This window comes from Molossus molossus, unplaced genomic scaffold (genome assembly GCF_014108415.1).
Source record: "Molossus molossus isolate mMolMol1 unplaced genomic scaffold, mMolMol1.p scaffold_m16_p_3, whole genome shotgun sequence".
Lineage (NCBI taxonomy): Eukaryota > Metazoa > Chordata > Mammalia > Chiroptera > Molossidae > Molossus > Molossus molossus.
Genome location: NW_023425366.1, coordinates 129,658,275 through 129,684,154, shown reverse-complemented (window position 1 = coordinate 129,684,154; position 25,880 = coordinate 129,658,275). Strand labels below are relative to the sequence as shown.

The 25,880-nt window shown below is 52.0% G+C and overlaps 1 protein-coding gene across 1 annotated transcript in view; it reads left to right on the top strand.

Annotated features, from left to right (window-relative positions):
• The first annotated feature begins 2,919 nt into the window (after positions 1-2,919).
• VWA3A (von Willebrand factor A domain containing 3A) overlaps positions 2,920-25,880 on the top strand; it is a 55,601-nt gene continuing 32,640 nt past the window's right edge. Inside the window, exons 1-13 of the mRNA XM_036279775.1 lie at positions 2,920-2,981; positions 3,271-3,391; positions 8,943-9,067; positions 9,154-9,231; positions 10,755-10,809; positions 13,306-13,404; positions 16,848-16,954; positions 19,446-19,571; positions 19,839-19,947; positions 20,171-20,236; positions 22,351-22,476; positions 25,042-25,177; positions 25,269-25,372. Of these exons, the coding sequence (XP_036135668.1) occupies positions 2,920-2,981; positions 3,271-3,391; positions 8,943-9,067; positions 9,154-9,231; positions 10,755-10,809; positions 13,306-13,404; positions 16,848-16,954; positions 19,446-19,571; positions 19,839-19,947; positions 20,171-20,236; positions 22,351-22,476; positions 25,042-25,177; positions 25,269-25,372 (1,314 nt within the window). The remainder of the gene's footprint in view (positions 2,982-3,270; positions 3,392-8,942; positions 9,068-9,153; positions 9,232-10,754; positions 10,810-13,305; positions 13,405-16,847; positions 16,955-19,445; positions 19,572-19,838; positions 19,948-20,170; positions 20,237-22,350; positions 22,477-25,041; positions 25,178-25,268; positions 25,373-25,880) is intronic.

Sequence of the window (25,880 nt, the reverse complement as noted above, 5' to 3'; positions counted from 1 at the left end):
TGGGTGGGGTGGGCAGGGCCTCAGGGAGTCACCAGGGCGGGGCAACCAGTGTGAGCCAGTATTGCTGGAGTCCCAGATATGGCAGCTGTCTGCCGCCCCAGGGAAGGGCTCACCAAAGAAACAAAGGCCTCTGACAGCACGTTTGTCCCCGCGGAAGCCCCCTCTCCAGCGGTGGCTCCAGTGCCAAACAGCTCAGTTCTTCCCTGTATGTCTCTGGCGCCCTTCGAGCTGCCTCCCCTCCAAGCTTAGAGGGAGAGAGTCCGATAAGTCCGTGCGCGGGCCCTTTAAGGAGCTGCCTGGGGCTCCAGCCGCGTCAGCCTCCCTGAGCCTCAGTTCCTGCTGGTTTTTCCAGCCAGAAGTGATGGGGATTCTCTTCCTGGCACTGGAACCCTGAGCAGGGCACCTGGTGTGGGACGGGGACCCCTCAGTCCTCAGAAAGGACCTTCCCAGCCGAGGTATCCTTCTGATTTTATCCGCCACACGTGGGTGTGGGACCAAACCGTAGCGCCACCGCCGCCGCCACCGCCGCCGCCACCGCCGCCCCCCCTCGTGCTTCTGCTTCTCCTACCAGTCTTGATGCGGCTGTTGCTTTAATTCCGTAGTTGTAGGACTTCCATTCAGCTTGATTGCAGGCGGTTTTGAATGATGGTTGTTCTGTAGTTTAGTTGTAACTTTGATGTGGTTGTGGGAGGATGTGATACCGTGTTTACCTACCAGCCATCTTGACCCTGAATCCCAAAGAGAGAATCTTAAAAGCAGCAAGAGGAAGGCAGTTAGTTACCTACAAGGGAGTTCCCATAAGACTGTCAGCTGATTTCTCAAAAGAAACTTGCAGGCCAAGAGGGAGTGGCAAGAAATGTTTAGAGTGATGAAAAGCAAGAACCTACAATCAAGATTACTCTATCCTGCAAAGCTGTCATTTAGAATCGATGGCCATATAAAGAGTTTCCCAGACAAGGAAAAGCTAAAGGAGTTCATCACCACCAAACCATTATTATATGAAATGATGAATGGTCTTCTGGAAGAAAATGATAAAAAAATATGAACAAACAAAATGGTAATGAATACATATCTATCTACAATTGAATCTACAAACAAAATGAACAAGCAGAACAGAAACATTCTCATAGATACAGAGAACATTTTGTTGTTTGCCAGATGGGAGGGGGGTTGGAGGGATAGGTGATAAAGGTGAAGGGATTAAGAAGTACAAATTTACAAATTGGTTGTTAGACTGACAAATCTCAAAGGGAAGAGGGGTTGGGGGGTGGAAAGAAATAAACCAGAGAACTTATATGCATAACCAATGGACACAGACGACAGTGTGGGGAAAGGCAGGAGGGAGGCAGGAGTAGGGAGGAGGGGGTCAGTGGGGAGAAAATGAGAAGCATCTGTAATACATTCAACAATGAAAATAAGTGAAAAAATAATTGGTCTGGCTGGTGTGGCTCAGTGGTTGAGCACTGTCCCGTGCACCAAGAGGTTGCTGGTTTGATTCCTGGTCAAGGCACATGCCCAGGTTGTGGGCCCAATCCTCAGAGGGAGACATGCAGGAGGCGGCTAATCTGTGTTCTCTCTCACCGATGTTTCTCTCTCTCTCTCCCTCTCATTTCCTCTCTCTGTAAAATAAATAAATAAATAAATAAATTTTAAACATTAAAGCAAGTGAATTTGTTAAAAAGTTAAAGCATGCACAATTATTAATGAAGCAAAGTGAGCAAACGTGCATCTGGCTCATGAAGCACAGACGGGCTCTCAGTGAATCTGAAGAGCCAGTGGGGTGGGGGTTTCTGCCTCAGATACCCTCCTGTCTATAAGTTGTTTAAAAAATTCTACTGCTAGACATCCTGCTACAGATTAATCTGAAGGTCTCGCCTTTTCTTTGTTACAGTTTTTCTACAATTTATGGGAAGCCCCTGGCAGTTAGATCCCAACTGCTGGCTTCTGTTCATACTGTTCTTCCCTCCTCCCTGCTTTAACAGCTTCAGGATGATTTGCACCAAGTGGTCTGATTCCTCCTCCTTCTCTCCCCCTTCCCTTCCCCCCTCCTCTCCTGCACCCTTCTGTGAGAAGGGGAGGTTTTAACCCTTTCTTCTCAAGGCCCTGCTACAAGTGACTTGCAAAGCTTTTTGGCTTTAACTTTTCCTGCCTCAGTTTCTCTATTCCACACGTCCCAGAATTTTCCTAGCTTTTCATTGTCTTACAACATTATCCCGATATTTTCCTTCCCCTCCTCAAAACCGCTGCGGTCACTTGCTGATCCCTTTCTGTGTGGCTTCAATGTGCTCTTCACATGGCCACCTCCGTCTCATCCTCCAGGAAGGTCCAACCTCAAAAGATACCTTCAGTGACCACCTTACCTATGCAACGTAGAGCTCTTAACTGATTATTCTCTATCATGTCATCTTGTTTATTTCCTTCATAGCACGTTCCACATTTATAATAAATACAGTGAATCCTAACATCTGTCTCCCCGTCGAATCCAGCTCCACAAAGGACAAGAGCGAGCCTAGCTCAGGGATTCTTCCTGGGGATGTTGTCCCCCAGGAGATACCAGGCCATGCTACAGACACTTTGGATTGTTACAAATTGAGGGGCAGGAGTGCTGCTGGCATCTAGTAGGCACAGTCTCGGGGTGCTACTCAGCACCCTGCAGTGCACAAGACCACCTCACAACAAAGACTCTCCAGGCCAAAGGTCAGCACCCTGGGAACCCCTCAGTTACCTTGTTCGCCGTTATATCCTCAGCACCTCGCACAAAGCCTGGTACCGCATGGGTGTTTGATGAGTGTTTATCGGATGGTTAAAGGAGAGTTGAACTTAATAGAGACTCCCAAGGCTGCTCTGTAGGCTGCACTTACCTTTCTCTTTTCTGGAACTCTTTTCCTCCCTAGGAAGACAACATCCAGGGTTTTTATAATGGCTACACAAACTAGTCATGTCTTCCAAGGTCAAGACAATAAGTATCTGCAAAACCGCTGGTAAGTGTCTTCTCTGATTTTGTAAATGAAGACAACAATACTACTTTGCTCTTGGGAGTTGACGGGAACCACCTCCCTGAAGTGAGACAGGTAAGGGTCGTTGTGTTATCTCCTGGAGGGCCTGCTTGTCTACCAGAGCAGAGGAGTAAAAGTGCTCAGGAGCCTGGCTCCACATCAGGCCAGGGCCCTGCGGGACCCTCCCTGCTGCACGGGAGTCACGCTCTCCATGGGGCACTGCCAGCGTGGACCCGTGTCCAGCACTGGGGCACTGACCGAGTCACTTTTGTAGCAGGAATAGACACACGGGCAGAGATCCAAAGAAGCCGCCGAACCCGGATGTCAGTGGACTTGGCCAACATCCAGACCATGGACTGCTGGTCACGCACGTTAACCAGACGCAGGACTTGCTGGTAAAAATCTTTGTGCTTTAACCGCGTCAGTGTTCACAAACCACATGAGGCCTACGGAATGTGTCCACGCTGGGTGTTTCTCCTTCACACCAGAGTCCAGGGCAGGAAAAGACTAGTGAGGCCTTCAGCCCTAATCCTCCCCTTTACAAATGACTGAAGAGTGTCTGTGCTGTTTATAGAAATTTCTAGTTCTCTTGAGCATGTCATGAAATATTCAGGGGCATGCGAAGAACTGTGTGTTGGTATTTTGGGGGACCAGTGATGCAGGCTTGTGAAAGAATTCACAACTCAGCCGAGCCAGTGTGGCTCAGTGGATTGAGCGTCGTCCCATGAACTGAGAGGTCCTGGTTTCATTCCTGGTCAGGGCACATGCCTGGGCTGTGGGCTCCATCCCTAGTAGGGAGCGTGCAGGAGGCAGCTGATCCACATATCTTTCTCACATCAATGTTTCTATCTCTCTCTGCCTCCTTCTCTCGCTCAAAAATCAGTAAAAACATATTTTTTTAAAAAGCATTCACAAGAGCGGAGAGGAAAGGGAGGAAGTTTACTTCTCTTTCCCCACAGTCAGGGAAAGGACCCAGGCGCTGACTGGCAATGCCAGGGCAGGGCAGAAAGAGTGAGTTGCTCTGTCACTGGGGGCTTTGGGAGTCAAGGGCAGTTGGGGCTGGAGGAGATCTCGGTGAAGCTGAATAGACGCGGGGTTGGTTACCTTGAGGAGCTGCGGTTTGTCTGTCCTCAGGAGACGGTCTGGCTGATGTGCCAAAGGGTTTCTTATCATATCTTCTGTAGTCTGTAAAATGTGCTTTGGAGTAGAGAGTGTAAAAAGGGGATTTTTACCTGAGGGGTTATAACGAATTCGGAAGAGAGGGGTTTATTTGAAGGGGGGAAGGGGAAGGAAGTTTCTAGTCATTAGAGACTCTGGTGTGAATCACTTTGGGATGCTCAGTGCGGCTGGAGAGAGCCCAGCCCTGTCTGTTTACTGTTCGGGTAGAAAGGGGTTTGAAGTTACAGACACCAGCAATCTCCGCATTTAACTTCCAGGTGCTTCTCATAAGTTGTGGAAAGATCATAGCAAAGAGAAAGGGCTGTTTTCTGTCCTAACAGACTGTCCATGTTTTCAAAGCCTGAAGTCTACGGAATTGAATTCTAAAACTCCCCATCCTGAGATTTGGTTTTCTTTTAGAATTCCCTAAAGTCTAGATCTAAAAATCAGTTCCACGAGTTGCCATTGGAGCAAGAGGGTAATGGCCGAACAATTTCCTGTAGAATAACCAGGACCATGGTGTTAGCTGAGTCTCAGTGTGGGTGTCATCTTCCCAAGATGGTGAGTGGGTCGTCCAAACTCAGACTTCTTCACACCGTGGAGCCCAGTGCCGTGCGGTGGCCAGCTGCAAGCCCGGCCCATGACCATCTGTCTAATCTACACTAGAGTTTAAACATCACACCTGTGAAATCATAATCAGTCCAAAACAATACAGTTAAAAAAAAATTTTTTCTTTATTGATTTGAGAAAGAGAGGAAGGGAGAGGGAGAGATAGAAACACTGATGAGAGAGAACATCAATTGGCCGCCTCCTGCATGCCCCAACTGGGGATCGGGCCCACAACCTGGGCAAGTGTCCTGACCGGGAATCGAACTGGTGACCTCTTAGTGCATGGGCCGACGCTCAACCACTGAGCCACACCAGCCAGGCAACAATACAGTTTTAATGCTGGCAGTTAAACAGTCAGGAAAATAGTCCTGGCTTACCTTTCTTGAGTACTCGCACTTATGGGAAAGCACGTCTACTTAAAAGGAAATGAAGAAATGTCAACAGAGTCTTGAGATTCTGAAGGATTCTTTCAATGACTTCAGATGTTGATATACATACATGACTTCCCAGGTGTACAGGACCAGCCCTGCATTTATCAACCACAGCCTCCTCTGCCTCACAGATGAGTAGCATGGGAAAGAAAACTAGGAAGCCTAATGCAAAAATTGAACTATTCTCTATGTGAAGCTCGTTCTTTGGAAGTAATCTCTGTGCCCTACAGTCAAAATCCACAATGAACTTAAAAGTGAATCTTAAAGGAGTAATAATACAAAATCCATGTCCAAAACATGATGGATCATTTCAAATGGAAGAGAGGTGAATTACACCTGCCATGCTGTGTCATCATCGCCTGGGACGTGGATGAGTCCTGAGAGAGGAGAAGGGTGACATCTAGTGTCCCTGTGACATGTGGCAGTGTCTCCCTAGGTGTGGGACAGGAGGGTGGTTTGAGGCATGTTGTCCAAGGGCAGGATATTAATTAGCATAGAATCAAGTAATAAGAAAGTTATCTTTTCAGTCCCTTCTCTAAATTCTTTTTTTTTTCCTTCTAATTTTTAAAAATTGATTTGAGAGAGAGAGGAAGGGAGAGGGGGGGAGAGACAGGGATGGGAAAGAGCATGGACCGGTCGCCTCCTGAGCCACACCAGCGAGCTGCTCTCAGTTCTTGGTGAAGGCAGTCAGTTGGATGTAACTGCAAGACAATCTGTTGTGGTTACGCATGACTAGCACTGTTCCCTTCTGTTTGAATCCCAGCTCTGAAAGTACTTGACACATAATAAGTGCTACTTAAGTGTTTGCTTTAATTACTAGTATTTCTCACACTTCTTTAACACTTGACAATTTCCTTTTGAAATAGAGAAAGCAGGCCTCAGGCACAACACTTAAGGTACAATACTATTTTGCTGGAACATAATAGCCTTATACTGTCGCTGTCTTCTGCTGCTGTTGAGAACCATTTATGCAGAAACACATGTTCTATACTGCAGCCTCACGGTTTTACAGGTAAAGAGAGGGACACATGACTTGCTCAGCATCACAAAGCCAGTAAATGGAGAACCCCATTTGTTTGGGGTGCAAATCTATGTTCAGAAACAGAATGTCTTTGCCAGTCATTTATTTAACACGGGTTCACTGTGGGAATTATAATAGTTCCACAAGCCAACAGCAACAGGATAATGTCTCTTAATAAGCCAATAAAGAAATAGGCCCTGGCCGGTTTGGCTCAGCGGTTAGAGCGTCGGCCTGCGGTCTAGAGAGACCCAGGCATATTTTGGCCCTGGCCGGTTTGGCTCAGCAGTTAGAGCATCGGCCCAGGGACCAAAGGGTCTCAGGTTTGATTCCAGTCAAGGGCATGTGCTTGGTTCGAGTTGTATAGGAAGCAACCAGGTGATGCGCCCTCCCCCCCCCTCACTCTCTATTCCCTTCTATGCCCTCCCTGCCTCCCTTCCTTCCACTCTCTAAAAAATTAATGCAAAAATATCCCCAGGTGAGGATTAACAACGACAACAACAAAAAACATACTTTGAATGAAAGTACAGTTGTTTCAGTCGAGTAATTTAAGCGAAATAAAGTCCAGAGTCAGTGGCCTTTACTCCATGAGCTGGTGTGTGGGTTCTCCGAAGAGCTGACGGGACAGCGGCATTGTGCTGGGAGCTCTTGCCACAGCCCGTCCAGCCCAGCCTTGCCCCCCTTCAGCCTCCTGGGGTCATGCTGCCCTGCACTCCAACCCAGAGGTCACCTCTCTGTCTTCGAACCCTCAGACCCCCCCCCCCATGCCTCTGACTGGAGTGTGTTCCGAGATGTGCACAGGGCTGGGTCCACTTAACCCTAGATCCTGGCCCAGAGAGGCTGACGCAACCTCCCCATTCCCACCCTAGTCATTTTCTATCACTTTACCCTGCTCCGTCTTCCTTTTCTATTTTTTTTTTTTTTTATCCTCACCCGAGGATATTTTTCCATTTTTTGTACAGATAGAGTGGGAGGGAGAGAGAGGAAGGGAGAGAGAGAGAGAAACATCGATGTGAAGAGACACATCGAGTGGCTGCTACCCGCACGACCAACCAGGGCCGGGGACAAACTGCAACCGAAGTACGTGCCCTTAGTGGGAACCGAACCGGGGTCTCTCCGGACCGCAGGCCAACACTCTAACCGCTGAGCCAAACCGGCCAGGGCTTCCTTTTCTATTTTTTAAAATCCTCACCCCAGCCCTGGCCATTTTGGCTCAGCGGTTAGAGCATTGGCCTGCGGTCCAGAGAGACCCAGGTTCGGTTCCCGCTAAGGGCACGTACCTTGGTTGCAGTTTGTCCCCGGCCCTGGTTGGGTTGTGTGGGTGGCAGCCACTCGATGTGTCCTTTCACGTCAATGTTTCTCTCTTTCTCTCTCCCCTTCCCGCTCTATCTGAACAAAAAATGGAAAAATGTCCTCAGGTGAGGATAAAAAAAAAAAAAATCCTCACCCCAGGACAGTTTTCCATTGATTTTTAGATACGGTGGGAGGGAGAAAGATCGATTGGTTGCATCCTGCATGACTGTGACCAGGCCTGGGGATCAAACCTGCAACGGAGCACATGCCCTGGACGAGGAATTGAACCTGCGACTTTGGTCTGTGGGCTCTGACTGCTGAGCCAACGGCCAGGGCCTTGCCCCATCGCCCTCTGGAACTGCTCCATTCTGACATTGTGTCGTTGACTCGTTTCTTCCTCGCTGCCCCGTAGCACGAGGGCGAGGGCGTGTCCCTCCTGTTCTGTCCAGCACCTTGTGCCGCTGTGGCTCTGGCGCCACGCGGGTGCCTGGTTCATAGTGGGGCTCACAACCCTCTGGGGAGAGGAAGGAACGCCAGCGTCCCACAGAGGGGACAGTCCAAGCGGACTCGACCTCTGGCTCCCAGAAAGCATCACTGGTGCCAAGTGCTTTCCCCGAAGGACTTCAGCTCCACACCGGGCCACCCCGTCTGAGCTTAGCACTACACGTGACACGGGCCACTAGGTACAAGTCAGGGGGCCGCTCCTGTGACGGCTGGAAGTCTTCCTCTAAAATGGGAACCCAGCGCCCCTGCGTCCAGCTCGGGAGTGGACAGGATAAACCCTTCCCCCCTCCCATCAGTCAGTAGAGGTTTGTCGGGGACCCTCAGGCTGACTGAGAGGCAGAACTCGCCCACCCGGAGGACAGAGGCAGCAGGTGTGGACACAAACCTCAGCCGTGCCCGCGAGATCAGGCAGCGGCCCACGGCCACTTGCGTTTGGCGGGGGAGTGGGGACCCTTCGAAGCTGTGGCTGGGGACGTGCAGGCGCCCACCTGGAAGTCAGGCATCTCAGGTGCTTGGCTTGCGGGCATGTGTGACTTTCCCTGGTTGGTCCTGAGCTGGAAAAAGGACAAAAGACAGGACTGCTGGCACCATTGACCGAATCCAGACCCTCCGGGCCAGCTGTGGCAGAGGTCGGGGGTCACATATGGTCTGGCTGTGGGATGTGTGCATACACAGTCCCTCTCGAGGCAGCTGTGGCGAGTGACCCCTGAACTGTCCCGCCTCATACTCGGGAGGAGGTGAGGAGGGACCCAGAGCACAGGCCTCCACACACACCGGTTCCTCAGCAAGGGGATCCCGCACAGGACTGCGTCCAGGTAGGACTGTCAGAGTTGGCAGCCCTTGGGCATCTGTGTGGAGAGGACCGAGAACCGGGCATGCTCAGCCGTGCCCTCTCCACGGTTTTTCTGTCTGACTCTGGCTTCTGTCTCACAGAGGCTGCGGGGAGACGAGACCCAGCCTTCAGCATGGGATGACTCGCAAGACTGGCTTTTGACTCACAGTTTGAAGTCTGAGAGACTCACCTTGGCTGACCTGCTCAGCCAGGGCACAGCTGTGCTGTAAGTCTGAGGCCCCCTCACCCCTGCCCACCGTACGCCGCCGTCACTGGGCCCAGGGAGCCCTTCAGCCGGCCTTCCTTCCTCAGGGAGGAGGGCAGCACCGCCACGAAGAAAGTGCACCTCTCAGCCCAGGCCATCCGCCGGTTTGAATCAAAGCTCTCTGAGTGAGTGTCCCCTGCCCTCCAGCAAGCCCGGAGCTCAGGGATTCCTCCCGTGGGCACACTGACAGCCTCTGGGACTCTGGGCAAGTCTCTCTCCACTTCTAGCCCCAGTTTCCCTTTTTCTCAGAAAGAGGTTGGACCATCTCGGTTTTTCCCAGCCTTCTGAACTCGATGTTCCCTTGGGACAAACACAAAGCCAGCCTCATCTGATGTGTAACAGCTCAGAGGGACCACTGTCGTGACCAGTGGGTTGGGGTCACACTTATAAATGCATGTCAGACCCGCCGGCTCCCCCTCCCAACCAGAGTTTGGTAGCACATGTACATTTTCTTTTGGGTTATGCGGTCTGTGATCCGTGGCTCCTGTTTCGTACAAAGCTGTGGCAATAATTAGCAGCTGACGTGTATTCAAGTGTCCGGAATTCCGCTAGGGGCTGCATGCATCACCTTACTCAGTTCTCACGATAACATGAAGCATTGCATTACTCCAAAGTTAACTAAAGTCCGTTGCTAAATGACCAATTTGCCAAATTTATCAAAACATTTTGACTGTAACTTTTATAGCATTTTTTTAATTGGGTTGGAAGGCTTAAACAGGTTTTAAAGAATTCTGCAACATTTTGGTTGGTTGATTTTAATTGTGAATCCAGCATTTTAAGGAATGTTTGAGTCTATTCATTTCATTGGTCATTTGGCAAATGGATTTTCAGGGCATTAGCTTTCAGTAAATTGATGTTTGGCACATTGACTTGGATAGAGTCCCATTACTACCTTCATGTTGGAGCTGATGAAACTGGGCTGAGAGAGGTTACCAAACCCGCCCAAGGTCGCACAGCTAGTACACAGCTGATCTCCAGAACAAGCATGTCTCATTGTGAAATTCATACCCTGAGCCCTATTCACACTCCTGTGCGCCTGAAAACTCCACCCGCTGCCCCATGATTTCACCTCCAAAGGTCTCCTAGCCCTTCCCTCAGCCCTCAAATCCCCCAGCCTTCAATGAGGGCAAATCCGTTGCATCCCAGTGACTGGATCTCTAAGCTCAGCATCTGTTACATGCTGGTGCCAGTGGTTTGCTGCTTGTTTTTGGAAGCGGAGTTACCTTTGCTATCAGTGCACCGAGCACTGCGGGGCGGCCTCAGGTGTGCCTCTTGATCGTCTCCAGGGACGGCAGAGTCCCCCTGAGAGGACGGGTTTGTGAAAAGCAGGTGCTTTCCACCTTCCTCATGAGGACCCCACACAGACTTGCCCTCCCTCAGAGCCCACTCTGGTCCCACTGAGCGAGTCGTCTGCTGTGTCCATGGCGTCCCCACGGGGGAGCACCCCCGCAGTGCCCTTTCCGCAGCTCCCCCTCCATCACCCCTGCCAAGTGAATACCTTCGTTCCTCTGCTAAACCCTACCTCTTATTCTCCCAGCACCTCAAACACATGAACAAACAATCCCATCCACGCTTCCCTTCCATGTAAGGGTCTGTTGCCCGGGGACAGCGCTGGCCATGGGTGACGCGGAATCTGATGTTTTCACAGAGTGATCGACCTGTATCAGCGGAGACTTCAGTGGCTCACTGAGAGCAGCAAACAGGTAACAGGTGGATTTCATGCTTTGCCCCTCACTCATTCCCTCCGTCTTTGTTAGAACCCTTTCGGGTGCCCATCACAGACCTCCCATTTAAATGGTCTCCAGCTAAAAGAGAAACCTCTTGACTTGCATAAATTAAAAACCCACACCCAGCTGTGTCTAGGGACGCAAACAATGTCACCTCTTTGTTTCTGGGTTCTGCTCTCCTTGGGTGGGTCTTCTTCTCAGGAAGGCTATTCCCAGGTTGGGAAGATGGTCCTCAGCAGCTCTAAGCTACGTGTCACCAACTAGAGTGACATGCCGATAGGGACCCCACCTACCTTTCTCGGGACACCCTCCCAGGTCCTGGGATTAACTCTTGCTGGGCCAGTTTAGAACAATGGCCACTGCCAAGGGGATGAGATACAACAAGTAGTTAGGAACTGTAACAAGTGCTCGTTCCCAGGGAAAACCAGAGCAGGGGCAAGGCAGGAGGGTGAGCAACCCCCAGACCTCGTGGACGGAGAAAGGGACAGATGCTATACATAGAAAGCCAGGGTGCTCTTACCAGAGAGGACACAGATCATGGGCGGCTGAGAAGAGATGGGCCCTGGACCATTTAACCAGAGATCTGTAAGAGATGGACAAGAGAGGCCAGTCACCTGCACAGAGCTCCCGAAAGGTTCATTGAACATCCCCCTCAGACCCGAGGAAGGAAGAGGGGTGGCGGGCTGACTCACCTCCACCTGCTCCCTTATCCGTTAGCCTGTCTTCCTCCAGTGGATGCTTTTCTGGTCCAGTTTGCTTTCACCTCAGGCCTTTCTGGAGGGCTTTGGTGGTTCTGACTGGGAAGGGAGGTTGCCAGGGAAGCTGCTAAGTGTCCCACAGTGCATGGGCCACTCCCTACAAAGAGTACCTGGCCCACCGTCTGTAGTGTAGACACCACTGACAGACCCTGGTGTAGACACAGAAGAGAAAGAGGACAGAGCACCGGCCCAGCCCAGGGGGAGGGGGCGAACGTGCAGACTCTAATTGGGGGAGTCTGGTGGGACCTGAGGCACTGCCTCTCACAGGCTCCAGGCCACGGCCCACAGGTGCAGGGTCACATTCCCAGGGGCGTCCCAGTATTTAGTCTTTTTTTTTTTTTTATCCTCACCAGAGGACATTTTTACATTTATCTTCAGACAGAGCAGGAGGGAGAGAGGGGGGAAGAGAGAGAGAAACATTGATGTGAGAGAGACACATTGACTGGCTCCCACCCACACGACCCCAGCCGGGGCCAGGGAAAAACCGCAACTGAGGCACGTGCCTTTAGTGGGAACCGAACCCGGGACTCTCCGGTCTGCAGGCTGATGCTCCAACCGCTGAGCCACACCAGCCAGGGCCCAGTATTTAGCCTTCAGCGTGAGGAGACTTCGGCAAAGGAGCGAGGACTGGCCAGCGCGGAAGGAAGAGCAGGGAGCTGGGGTCCTGAGGGGCCGTGTGCTGGCAGTGCCCCGCTCGTCCCAGCTGTGCCCTGTGCCCTGGAGTCCACCGCGCCGAGACCTCAGCTGTCTCCGCTGGGTTGGCAAGAGCGATACATGCAGCTTTCGAGGGGCCGGGGGAGCCCAGCCTAGTGGGCCGCAGGAAGTGGGGGTGAGGAGGTATTGCTGAAACGGAGACTGGTGGGGTCCAGAGGTGATTTCCTGTGCAGTCACAGCGTGTCTGTGTGGAGAAGGGTGACTGCAAAGCACAGGCCTGTCGCCCGGACAGGGTCGGTCATGCAGCAGAGGGCTGGCCTGAGGTCTCCAGAGTGACAGAGCAAGGCCAAGGGTGTGGGCACTGGGCAGGTGGACTCTGCTGGGAAGGTTTTTTTAAATGCAGCTTGTTTCTGTTTTCTCACGTGCCAAGAGAAGGCAGAAAGGGAACGCTGGAGGTAAGAGGCATGAAATCCTCATCTCTGTGAGCAGGAGCGTGAATCGAAGGGGAAACTGAGTGTCCAACAAAGCAGGATTTAAGGCAAAAAAGCATGGAGTAGAACCGACGGCCCCTGGAGAAGTGTGGGTTTCACATGAATGAGAATCCCCACGCACAGCGCAGCTGTCGCCGGAGGAACGGCTGGCGTGGCCGTCACAGCGTGGCCAGGGCGATGGCAGTGGTGTCAGAACAGACGTGCCAGGGCAGTGCCGCGAGCGCCCAGCCTCCGAGGGGTAGAGAAGCAGGAAGTGAAGGGGGGTCAAGAGCAGTGAGATGAGATGCCTAGTGTGGCGATCCCAGCCTCGCCTCATACAAAGCGCCGTCCTGCGGCTCACGGTGGCTTCAGTGCACCTGCACTGCTTCATGAGCGCAGACAGTAAACACCAGGGACGGAACCTCCGAGAGCAGGCGCCACAAGCAGGAGCAGCGGTCAGGACCTAGGTTCTGCCTTTTCCTCTGTGAAACAGGCCTTCCTTCCCCGGCTCCTTCTTGAGGTCGGGGGGGGGGTTAGAAATTTCTGCAGGAGCTGTGCTGGTTATTTCTGGGCGCCCTCTTTGGTTCTAGGCATTTGGCCTCATCAAGGGGGCCAGGGTCGGCATCCTCATTGATGTGTCAGCCATCAGCAGTGGCCCTCGGAAAGAAGAATTCCAAAAAGACCTCTTGGTAAGTCTCTGGCGGAGGAGGGGGACCTGGAACCTCTCTACCACCCTTGTCCCGTCTGTGTGCTGGCTCCTGGCTTGTTTATGGCAAATGCAAATGATGTGTTTTACAAAGAGCAGTTCACACCTAATTGGCACCTGTAGTGAAAGAAACCCAACCTCAGAGTCGTTTCTTTGCAGTGAACTTGTAGTGTTCTCTCCAGACCAGTCCCTACTAACACCACTGTCTCTGGACTCCCTACGGTCCACCCCCCCACCCCCACCCCCCAGCCTTGTTCCCCGGAAAGCATAGTCCGGCACAGGCTTCCGGCTGGCCTGCTTCCTTCAGCACGTCCACGACAGACAAGCCAAGGACTCGAATCAGATGACTGGACTCGGATCTCAGCCACCTCTGCCACCCTTGCTCTGTGGCGGCTCTGCCTCAGTTTCCTCATGTGTAAAATGGGGGTGTTAACAGTGGCCCCTCACAGGGCTGCCAGGGGAAGACAGGATGTCAAGTGCTGGGTACAGAGTTTGGCATAGAAAAGACCTCTGTGGTCTCTGTGAAAAAGCATGGTTGAGGGGGGCTGTTTTCTTATGGGAACCCATAGAGCTTTGGATGGGGACCTTAGTGAAAGGTTAAAGTTGGTGGTTCGCGGATGGGCTAGATAGCAATCCCAGACGGTGGATAAAGCAAAACTGAATTCATTTAAGGAAAAGGGGGTGGGGGAGGGGTATATCCAAAGGGAAGGGCTACCCAGCACTGAGCCGGGGGTGTTGGGTCCATGATGGCAGCCCCTAGGAGCCAGAGGTTTATCCTTATGTGCGTCCACTGGAACCGTTTATCGTCAGTGAGTTTTGGGGTCTTGGTTGGTGGGTTGGGTCTGCAGAAATGTGCATGGGCAGTCGGGTCCTTCTTTGGCAATTTTAGTTCCTTACGGGGTTCAGTGCCTGGTGTCCAGCATTTCTCATCTGTTCAGTCCTCCTGGCTCCTGTTCTCCTGTGGCAGGGAAGCTTGCCACGCGGCTGGCAGGGGTTGTATTGCCCTGTACGTCCTAACATTTAGGTGCGTGGCCGGTTCAAAGACTACAGGGTTCAGTATGGGCCAGTTACGCAGACCTGTGCCCTGCTCCTGGTCTCGGTGGGTGCCGGAAAGGGTGTCAGTGCAGGCTGGTCCCGAGTCCTCAGGCAGAGTCTCCACAGCTCCCCCAGATGGTTGGTTCAATGTTAGCCAGCCCGCGGCTGGTGTTGGAGGCATACAGGTGAGACTCCAGCTCGGGGAGAAGAGGCAGAAGGCAGCTGACTCTTGGATACTCACCAGCTACAGCTAAAGACCGTCAAAGGCTGGTGCTGTGCCGTGCTCCATCCCCCACTCACAGGCTTTTGGAGAAAGACTGCCCTGGGTCTCCTGCCTCCCTTTCTGGGTGCCACAGTTAGGGTTCTGCGGTAGCACACTGAGATCACAGGCACAACCCACCCACACTTCGGACCCAAGTGTGCAGCAGCCCTCGGAGCTGCTCCGGAACGTAGGCAGCCTGCAGTAAGTGGGGGAGGGTGCTGCTGGTGGAAACGAGGCCTTCACGGAGTCACAAGGGAACATTCCAGGGACCCGTGTGCGGGAGGATGCGCTGTCGTGGTAAGATTGATTGTAGAAGCAACATCAAAGGGCTGTCCTGGGTTCAGCTTCCTCCCGTGTGCAAGAAGTGCAGCCTGTCTTCATCAGACCCAGAGCCAAGGACAGCATCCAAACATCCTGTGCCATCTGAAGCGGGGTCCATGTCTGCCCCGTCCCGCTAGGCCACCCTGCGGGCGCTGCTTGCTGGACCCAGGCCGCCATGGGAGCCCACGTGGCCCCGGGCCGCTACGCCATGGCTGCTATGGAGGGAGGACACGCGGGAACAGGGTGGGTAGCCCTGTGTTACCCAGTGAGAGAGACAAAGGGAGAGGGGGAGACGGGAAGAGTCTTTGATAGGATATAGACTCAGGCTTGGGACGCACCAGGCGACCCTTCAAACTAACCAATCAGCTTCTCCAGCTTTCAGATAGGTGCTGGATCCTCTCCCTAACCAACCCATTTTCTAGATCTTCGGGGTTCTGTGTCCCTTGTCCAATCGGATCCCTTTCCCAGGCTAGGCTCCGCCCCTGTGGTCGGTCTCGGCTCCCGCTGCTCTGCCTCAGGGTGGAGCACCTCCCCCTGGGCCATCCTGGCCTCTACTGCCCTGTGCCCAGCGGGGACTCTCCCCTCCACTGTGTATTCTTCCACCACAGTCTGGGTGAGTAGACTCCTTGTACCCTGTGGGGGGCGGGGGTCTGTTAATTACTTCTGGGGGCAATGCAGCCACGCTCCAGGGAGCCGCAACTTCCTCCTGAAACAGGCTTATTGTCCAGTTCAGCTCCCTAGTCTATGGCCCTTAGTCATCTCTGATTCCTTGCTCGGTTCCTGTATTAACCTCTAGCCACCCACGCTAACAAGTGCCTGTAGTTACTCCACAGGCCGGAGGCCCATGCCTGTCCCCCACCACAGAGGACTGTGGGACAGGCCCGGGTGGGCAGCTACGGCTCTCATCCCACATCCCCAGTGGGTGGGAAGCAAATGTCAGTGTGGGGCCACTAAGCTGAGCCTTGAGTGACTCTGCATCAGCACAGCTCACACCCAGCACGGAGGGACCGCGAGAGGTAAAGCCAGGCCCCACACCCCTGCTTCCGGGAGGCTGTTACCGGAGGACCGGGACCAAAGCAGGACTGCCTGGCATGGTCTGGAAGTGGGCTCCTCTGCAGTGTTGCAGGAGAAGAACTTCGGGGACACTCACATAGGAGTTGTAAGCCACAGTGGCGAGATTTATAAGAACAAAGAGGGGCATACACTCTGCAGAGGCCGAGAGCAGGCCATGGTCATTCTGTGTGGACCGGGAAAGGAAGTCGGGCACAGGGAGAGTCCTCCCTGCTGCTCACCACTCCCCCGGGTGCAGTCCTGTGGGGACCCTCAGAGTTGAGGAGTCAAGAAGAAAACCTGTGCTTGAAAAGGAGGTTCAAGCAAGTATGCCCCAAGGAGGGGGCGCCGGGTTCTTTGTCAGGCTTGGGTTTGGGAACAAGCAGGCTTTCTTTCAACTTACCGGATCACTTTCCTGGCCTTTCCAGGGCACTGTGCCTTTCTCCAATCCAATCCCCGCCCCATCCCACCCCCTCCCACTTCTAGGGTCACCATGTCGGCTGCTCCTGCACATGCCTCAGTGGAGGGGCTATTCCTTGCCATTTTCTCTGTCCCTGTGTTAATCCGGGGGAATGATGCAGGTCCTCCACAGGGTGGCTCTAAAACACTTTCCTGCCTGTCAAGTAGGTAGCTGTTGTCCAGAACTAGGCCAGTTACTCCCTGGTGACTGCTGTTCCCCGACTGGGGCTAACCAGATGTCTAACTCCCTTCTCTTTCCTTAATAACTGACTCCCTCCTCTGACCCTTCTGTCTGCCAGGGCCTCATTGACGAGCAGCTGAGCCACAAGGAGAAGCTGTACGTCCTGTCCTTCGGCACCACCCCCAGCGCCCTCTGGCCGAACCCTGTGGACGTCAGCGCCTCCACGTGCGTGCTGCCCAGCCCTGGCCAGGGTGTTCACTTGGTCATTTTCCTCCCCCAGTGTTAGTGTCTTTATTGCATGATTCAAGTGCAAACCCAAGACCCCCCTACCCCCCTGTCAGATGAATAAATACAAAGTGACAGTTCACAAAAGCAGAAACACCAGGAGTCAGTAACTTTTGGAATAAAGGGTCACCCTTACAGCAGTCCACCAAATGAAGACAAGACAACCACGAGACACCATTTTTATCCAGCAAACTGGCAGACAGTTTTATTTTTTTTTAACATTCTTTTAAAAAATATATTTTTAATGATTTTTAGAGAGAAAGATAGAAACTGATCAGCCGCCAGGCATGTGTCCTGACCAGGAATCGAATCAGCAACCTCTTGGTCCATGGGTTGACGCTCAGCCACTGAGCCACACTGGCTGGACAGATAGTGTTATTATCATGAAAACAATACATGCTCATCTTCGAAAATTCAAACATTATGAAAGGACAAATTATAGCAGATGAGTCTCCCTCACCTGAGCCCTCTCTGTCTCCCAGTAATGGTTTCTTCTGTCGCATCCAAAGGGTCACACATGCCCTGTGGGTTCGTCCTCTTATGTAAACACAAACAGGAGCATGCACACTGGCCTGCAGCTGGCTTCACACCTGACCTTGCATAGCATTTCCTCAGTGCGTACAGGTCCGCCTCACTCGTTTCTGGTTTTTATTGATTTTAGAAAGTGGAGAGAGAGAAAGGGAAACATTGATTGCTAGCCTTCTGTATGTACCCTGAACAGGAATAAGACCCACAACCTTTTGGTGTACAGGGTGACACTCCAACCAACTGAGCCACCTGGCCAGGCCACCTCATTCTTTTAACAGCTATGTAGTATTCCACTGCACAGATGTACTCAGTTTAACTGTTCCTATACTGGGACTTTCTAGTTTGGGGAAGCAGAGAGAGGAAATGTAGGTAAGTTTCTACCTATACCACTGAGTAGAAATTTCTGTTCCATGAAGGACATATCTTTGCTCACCCACCATGTGTTAAGTGCCACACTAGGCACTGCATGACTCTCTTATTTAATATTTGGGGTTATCATCCCCATTTTGCAGATGGGGAAACTGTGACTCGGGTACAGAACGTGCCCACAGCAGCAGAGCCAGGATTCGATTCCGAGCAGAGTCCAGGAAAGGCCCCAGGCTTGGGTTTCTGGGAGGGAGGCCTCCTTGCTGGCACTGGCTGTAAAGAGGACCGCTCTGAGTGGAGGGTGCTCGGCTCCAGCAGTGCGGCTTCGATCCCCGCTCGGACAGGTGCTGGGTGACCCTGTCCAGTCCTTCATCACGAGCAGAGTGAAACCTGCACCTCACTGAGCTGTGGTGGGGACGCAATAAACAATAAGAACCTGGCATGTGGCAGGCGCTCAGGGAATGAGAGCATCTCACTGTGATTCCCACCTGAGTTGGACCCCGACCTCCACTGTCCGACCAGGAAGTGCCTGGGAGGTCACCCAGCCAGGGGTTCCTCAACGTCCATCATTCTTGGACTTCCATGGTTTTCACTATGTCTCTGCCATGTGTACTGCCGTTTACTCCGAGCCACTTCTCCGTTACCGATTTTCTTTTTTTAAAAAAAAAATTTTCTTTATTGATTTGAGAGAGAGAGAAAGGGAGAGGGAGATAGAAACATGGATGAGAGAGAACATCTTTTGGCCACCTCCTGCATGCCCCCCCACTGGGGATCAAGCCCACAACCTGGGCATGTGCCCTGGCGGGGCATCGATCCAGGACCTCTCAGTCCATGGGACAATGCTCAACCACTGAGCCACAGCAGTCTTTGCCCTAATTAGGAAGTAGCCAAAAAATAAATACAAGGAAAACAAACAAAATGATATTAAATTCCAGCTTGAAGCCTATTGGCTACAGGAGGCACTAGGCCTGAACTTGTTTTTTCTCTATTTAAAAGAGAGACTCAACAGTTAAAATAACGAAAGACAGACAAGCAGAGATTTGGGGGTTTGGGCTGAGACTAAAGAGCTGATGGACAGAACAGAACTCTCACTAGAACCCTGTGAGGTGCTTAACCAAGAAAGCACTGGGCTCAGCCACGTTCATGTTACCAGTGTGTCCCCATCCACCTGGACGTAGGCACACAGCAGGCCTGCCCTTAGAGCCCTCTGTGCTAGGTGATTAACTCCGCGCTTCAGGCTGAGGTCTGCCTCCCAGGACAGTTGGGGTTGTGGGGGTTCGTGGAAGAAGGTTCTTAGCCCCAGACCCTCTAACAGCAGAACTGCTAGAAGCTCAGGTCCTAGAGTCACACCTGGTGGACTCAGTGTTGCAGTTTCATCCTGGCAAGTCCTAACTCGGAGCCCCAGTCGCCTCATCTATAAAATGGGAACAAGGGCCTCTACCTCAGAGAGTTATCATCGGGGCTCAAGGAGCTCCTGTTTGTCCTGGGTCTGGCATCTGGGAACAATGCTGTGATTAGGTTGCTGTTGTCTCCCCAGCCTGCAGGATCTGAAGCTCTGGGTGAAGAAACTACAGCCCGGCGGAGGCAGCAATCTGCTACAAGCCCTGAAGAAAGTCTTCGCTGTAAAGGGGCTGAATTCTCTGGTGACCATATTGGGAAGCTGGTAGGTCTCCTTTCCTAAGCGGTAACAGACTACCTGACGGGGCCAGAGGACCACACCCTGTTAGGAGACGGAGCATCTGGCACAACTCCTGACCCTCGGGCCATCGTCACAGGGCTGGCAGGCCCGTGGTTCAGTTTGCCTGGCATCCTGCACGGGTGACCTGGGACCCAGGTGGTTAGAGTCTGCAGATGTTCCCTGGAAAGTGCCATTTTGCTCTGAAATGTCCTCATGCTGGAGTGTCCCTTACCTCCGTGCATCCTCTCCCAGCCCAGACCAGCCTGCTGAAATTCTGTCTGACTACATCCAGCAGTCCACCATGGGCAGGGGCCTCCACACCCACATGGTCACCTACAGATGCGAGGACCAGGTGCCCCCTGTAAGTACCCGAGACTCCAGTGCCCATGGTGAGCGGGGCCAGCCGGGGGCTCCCTGTGTGGCCAGGCCCCACGCGGGGGGCTGGAGCACGTTCTCCCGGAACCTCGTTCTTCCTTGGGTTGGATGGGAAGCATTGGGAGTTGAAAGGCGGAGGCTCCATCAAGGAGAAAGCTTGTTGAGCATCGGCATGGCCTCAGTGAGGGTACCCTGCTGCCACCCTGCAGGCTGTCCTGAAGAACCTTGCAGAAGCTGTTGGGGGCCACTACCACTGCTACACCCCAGAGATGGAGGTAAGCCGCGGCCCCGACTGCTCTCCCCGCCACCTGCCACCATTGTGGGCCAGGACAGACCCTGCTCTGTACCTGGACCCCCGCCCCAAGCTCAGTGGGTTTACACAGGTGCAATCAGGTTGAAATGAATATGTGGGAAGAACATGTGATCCTTGGTTAGCATGGATGATGGATGGGCTGATTGCACACCTGTGAGGCTGGAGGCCTTTGAAACCTAGTGGGTAGAAGCCTGAATCTCTGTCCAGCCGTCATTGTGGGCCCCTCGGAGCCCCGAGTCTGAGTCGGTCACTCATTTCGGTCTCCTACAGGGGACCCACCGCAATAGTTTTACACCGACCCACCCATTAGCGTCCCTGTCCCAGATAATACTAACATCGCGCACACCATGTCCACAGTGGGGGTAACAGTTAGCAAACGTGTGTGAGTCCATTGGGCAGACGGAAAACCTGACCGTCTGTCCAGCTATCAGGCTGCGCCTCCCTGCTCACCATTAATCCACGAGGAAGCGAACAGCCGCTGCTCACAAGTACGCTGGGGTGTCACCAGGTGCGGCCCATCACACGAGGGAGCCAGCGTTGGGAAGCACTTTCCCTCGGGCACCCCTTGTCACCTCGTTCCCAGATTCTGTTTGTGGGGCACGGACTGCGGGGCTGGGAAGGTGCAGTCAGTGATGAAGGAATGAGCTCGTCTAAGGGACGTCTCGTTTTAAACCCTGGGGCCCTCTCGGCCTACCTGCTGTTTTCCACTCCTGATGGAGAAACAGGCACAACATGCTTCATTGTCTTCTTCAATGTGAGCGAAACAACAATGCAAGGTGACAGAAAGTGACAGCTGATTGGCCGGGGCAACAGTGGGAGGGGCTGTGGGGACCGAGCCGGACACCCTGACTGGACGCCCTGCTCAGCCCGCCCCCACTGCTCTGTAGGAAGGCAGCCTGTTACTGGGTCCTCTGGGTTTTTCAAGAACCATAAATCTGGATTATTTTGTGTGTTATTTTTTACATTAAAAAAAAGAGGTGAAATTCACATAAGATGAAGTAACCGCTTTTAGGTGTAGTTAGCGGTGTTTGTACAGTCAGCATGTTGGGCAACCACCACCTCTGTCTAATTCCCGAACATTTGTCTCTTCAAAGGAAACTGCACCACGAGGTAATCACTCCACTTCCCCTCCGCAAACCCGACGTCCGCTCCCTGTCTCTGTGGGCTCACTGAGCCTGGACATGTCATTTTGGTGGGATCACACACCTTCTGTGTCTGGCTTCTTTCACTTAGCATAATGTTTTCAGGGTTCATCCATGTTGTAGCAGGTATCCATACTTTATTCCTTTTTACGGTGATAATATTCCACTTTCTGGATGTTTTATTTATCTGTTCATCAGTTGGTGGACATGTGGGTTGTTTCCACCTTTTGGTTATTGCAGACTGCCATGAACATTGGTGTATGAGTATGAGCCCCGTTTTCAAGTGTCTGAGGTACATACCTAGGAAGGCAATGCTCGGTCACGGAGTAATTCTAATTATTATTATTATTATTATTATTATTATTATTATTATTTTGGTTAATCCTCACCCAAGGATATGTTCCATTGATTTTGTAGTTAGAGTGGAAGGGAGGGGGGGAGACAGACAGGCAGACAGGCAGGCAGACATCAGTGTGAGGGAGACACATTGACTGCCTGCCTCTCGCAGGACGAGGCTGGGGATCAAACCCGCGGTGTTTACCTTTCTGAGGAGCCCCGAACTGTTCTCCACGGCAGCTGCACCTTTTACAGTCCCCCCAGCCATGTACAAGAGTTTCAGCTCTCAGCATTCTGCCAACATTTATTATAGTCCTTTTAAAATTATTGCTGTGCCGTAGCCCCACTAGAGGGTGTCAAGTGTTTTGTCATATTTTTAAGGTCAGACAGCTTGCTTAAAGACCCTCCCCACCAGAGCTGTGTGAATGGGACACAGCACCTTTGCAAGCTCTGTCCCGAACACGGACCCCGTTTATAAGGTGGCTTTAAAGGTCTGCCACCGGCTTGAGGAGGTGACGGTGCCACTGGCCTCTCTTGCCTCGGCTACTGCCAGTGGCTAGGTGGCTTCTGGGTGGCTGACCACTCCTACCGCCCCCAGATCTGTGCCGGCCCCGACATCGAGGAGCTGCTGGCCGAAATGCAGGAGGCCCAGAGCCTCCTGGGCCACGTCCAGGCCCTGCACCACAGCGGCCCTGGAGAGGAGCTCACCGGCGAGATGAAGGAGGTAGGTGGGAGGGGAAATTCTGGGACCTTTTCCAGGAGGCACGCAGCTGGCCTCACCCCATTCTCCTTCCTTCCCTGTCAGAGGGCAGGGCTGTCAAACCCCCATGTCCTGGAAGACCAGACAAAGCCTCGTCTTTGTGAGCTGCAGGGCCGCAGGCCTTCCACTGTGCAGAAGGGTCCTGGTGGATCTTCTAACTGAAAAATATGTTCCAGGGAAAGGCCAGCAGGCTCCTGTCACCCCTTCCACCTTCTCGTTCCCCCAGTTTGGAGAAGGAGGAAAACCTCAGCGCACAGAGTAGGCTGTCTGGAACATGGTCTTCCCCCGCCCTGCCTTCAGGGCCTGTGTCCCTGCCCAGTGGCCCCCTGCCCAGTGGCTCCCTGCCCAGTGGCAGTTAACATGCCATGGGCAGAACCACACAAGCCCCAGGAAAGCCCTCTGCTGTTCGGGCAGCACAGAGGTTGGCTGTGGGCAGAAAAGCATGCGTCCTGGCTGGTAGCAGTGAGAGAAACAGCAGCTTCAGTGCTCGCTCTCCTGACGGCATAACCACGCCAACATTTGTAGTCTAGTTCCAGCTCTCATTTGCTGAGGGCACAGTGGAAGGTGGGCACAGTGCTGTGTTCTCTGTTTTATCTTTACAACAACAGCATGTGAGGGAGGAATATTATCAACCCCATCTAACAGATGAGCAAACTGAAGTCAACATTTAAATAATGTGCCCAGCCGGTGTGGCTCAGTGGGTTGCGCATCGTCCCACAGACTGAGAGGTCCCAGTTCGATTCCGGTCATGCCCAGGTTGCAGGCTCGATCCCCTGTAGGGGGCGTGAAGGAGGCAACCGGATCCATGTGTCTCTCACATTGACATTTCTCTTTCTCCCTTCCTCTCTCTCTAAAAATCAATAAAAAAACATTTAAAAAGTAATAATGTGCTCAGGATCACAGAGATGGAGAACACTGAATCTGATTGAACGCAGGTCTGCCATTGGCTAAACCCTTGTCAGAAGTTTCCCAAAACGAAATACATGCATTACGTGTGGTTTGCAAGATGATTGTGAAGTGATACATGGATTCATAGTTTTAATGTTATATTTTTATTTTTTATTTTTTATTTTTTTTCATGTTTAGAAAATCTTTTATTTGGATTTATTCCAAATTGTATAAAAATGGCTTATCGGACCCTCTTCAATATGTTTTATGCATCTTAAACCAATAATTCTATCAGCAATTTTATGAAGCTATTATTATTCCCATTTTATAGATGAGCAAACTAAGGTTAAACAATTTGCATTGATCGCACAACTAGTAAGTGGCAGAGCTGGAATTTGATCTGCCCTGAGCTCCAAATTCCATGCTCTTATAATGTTATATATTTAAAACTGACTCATTATGGCCGTGGCTGGTTTGGCTCAGCGGTTAGAGCGTCAGCCTGCAGACCAATGAGTTGCGGGTTCAATTCCAATCAAGGGCACGCACGTCAGTTATGGTTCGTCCCCGGCCCTGGTTGGGTCGTGCGGGAGGCAACCAGTCAATGTGGCTCTATCACATCGATGTTTCTCTCTGTCTCTCTCCCTCCCTCTCACTCTATCTAATAATAAGTAGAAAAATATCTTCAGGTGAGGAGTAAATAAATAAAACTAGCTCATTATGGTAGTAATAGATCTTTCTAAAATTATTTAAGTACCCAAAAAAAAGAGTCTGTTTTAAAAAGTGAATCAAATTGAATATTAAAAAGCTTCAATGCCACATGTTTGATTTCAAAATAAAGTGAGTACATAATAGTACAACGGTGTTCAGATACAGCAACATCTATGAGAATGGCACTCGAATGTCCAGTTTGGGAATTGCTGTCCTGCATTTCCCTGCCACATGAGCTGTGTGAGCTTCCCTCTCAGAACCGCAGGGTTTCTGTTTATAAGTGTGGGCGAGGGAGGCTGGGCTAGGTTAGAGCCCCCCGCACGATTTGGGGTACAACTACTTTTTAGTTCCCTGAAGTCTGGTGTTTGAGCCCACTGAGGGGCCACCTGTCATCAGGAGGCCAAGGTACTAATCTTTTTTTTATTTTTAAATATGTTTTTATTGATTTTTTTTAAGGGAGAAAAAGAGAAACATTAATGTGAGAGAGAACATCCATCGGTTGCCTCCCACATGCCCCCTACTGGGGATCAAGCCTGAAACCCTGGCACGTTCCCTGACTGCGCATCGAACCGGGACCGCCCAGTCCATGGGGCAATGCTCATTCCACTGAGCTACACCAGCCGGGCAAGGGCACTGGTCTTAATGGTAAGGGTGGGGAAGGAGCCAGGAGGATGAGTCGGTGCAAGAGGAATCGAGTTGTTGGACACATCTTTCTCTTCCCCTGGAAATTCCAGAAATCTCCAGAAAGGGACATAGGGATAGTGAGAGGGGAAGGCAAAACTACCTAAATAAAGGTGGGGATCAAGCCTGCAACCCAGGTATGTGCCCTTAGCCAGAATTGAACCCGCAACTCTTTGGTTTGTGGACTGACATTCCAGCTGCTGAGCCAAACCAACCAGGGCTATGTGATGAGATTTTTTTATTTTAATTTAGATTTCCACAGAGATTGCAAAAGAGCCACTCAGAGGTCTCCTGCCTAAACCCCCAAAGCATGAAGCTCCCCTCACAATTGAGTTCCCCAACTTGGACAAGACTTCTGCAGAATGGCTAAAGGTCAATGGCCTAAAAGGTAAATGCCCAAGGACTCAGGCCGCAGACTAGAGGCAGTCGCCCTCTGGGTGCCCGTGGGCGGTGCCTGAAACCAGCTGTTCATTTCGCAGCCAGGAAGCTCAGCCTTTATCAGGTCCTGGCACCCAATGCATTCTCCCCTGTCGAGGAATTTGTGCCTGTTCTCCAGAAAACCGTATCGTCAACTGTCCATCAGGTGACGCGAGTTCAGATTCTCTTCGTCCTCTGCAGGGGGCTCCTTTGTGCATTTCCCTTCTTAAATGTTCAGAAAATGAGTCATAAGGCCGAGCCTGAGGCGTGGGTCTGAGGGCCGGAGTGGGATGCAGGCTTTCCACCCACTGAAAATGAAACGGGAGATGGGGCAGGAGGGAGTAAATTGGGTACCATAGTCACCCCCTCAGAACACACTCACTCTGTGTCCTCACTGTACCTGGCACAGACTCCTGCTGGAGCTGCTACAGTGTGTCAATGCATGTATTTGTTACATGTCCAAATCTCACCAGAGTAGGAGCCCTTTAAGAGAAAAGAAACTGCATCACTGACGATGTAGTACAAGTCACCAGTCAGTGCTGTTTACTGGATGACTGAGTGGGTGGAAGGAAGGAACCAAAGGGTGAATGGTGGATGGATGGAAGTATTGATGACTGCATGGAAACGTGGGCACATGGATGGATGGATGGAAGGAAATGGGAACAGATGGAGGG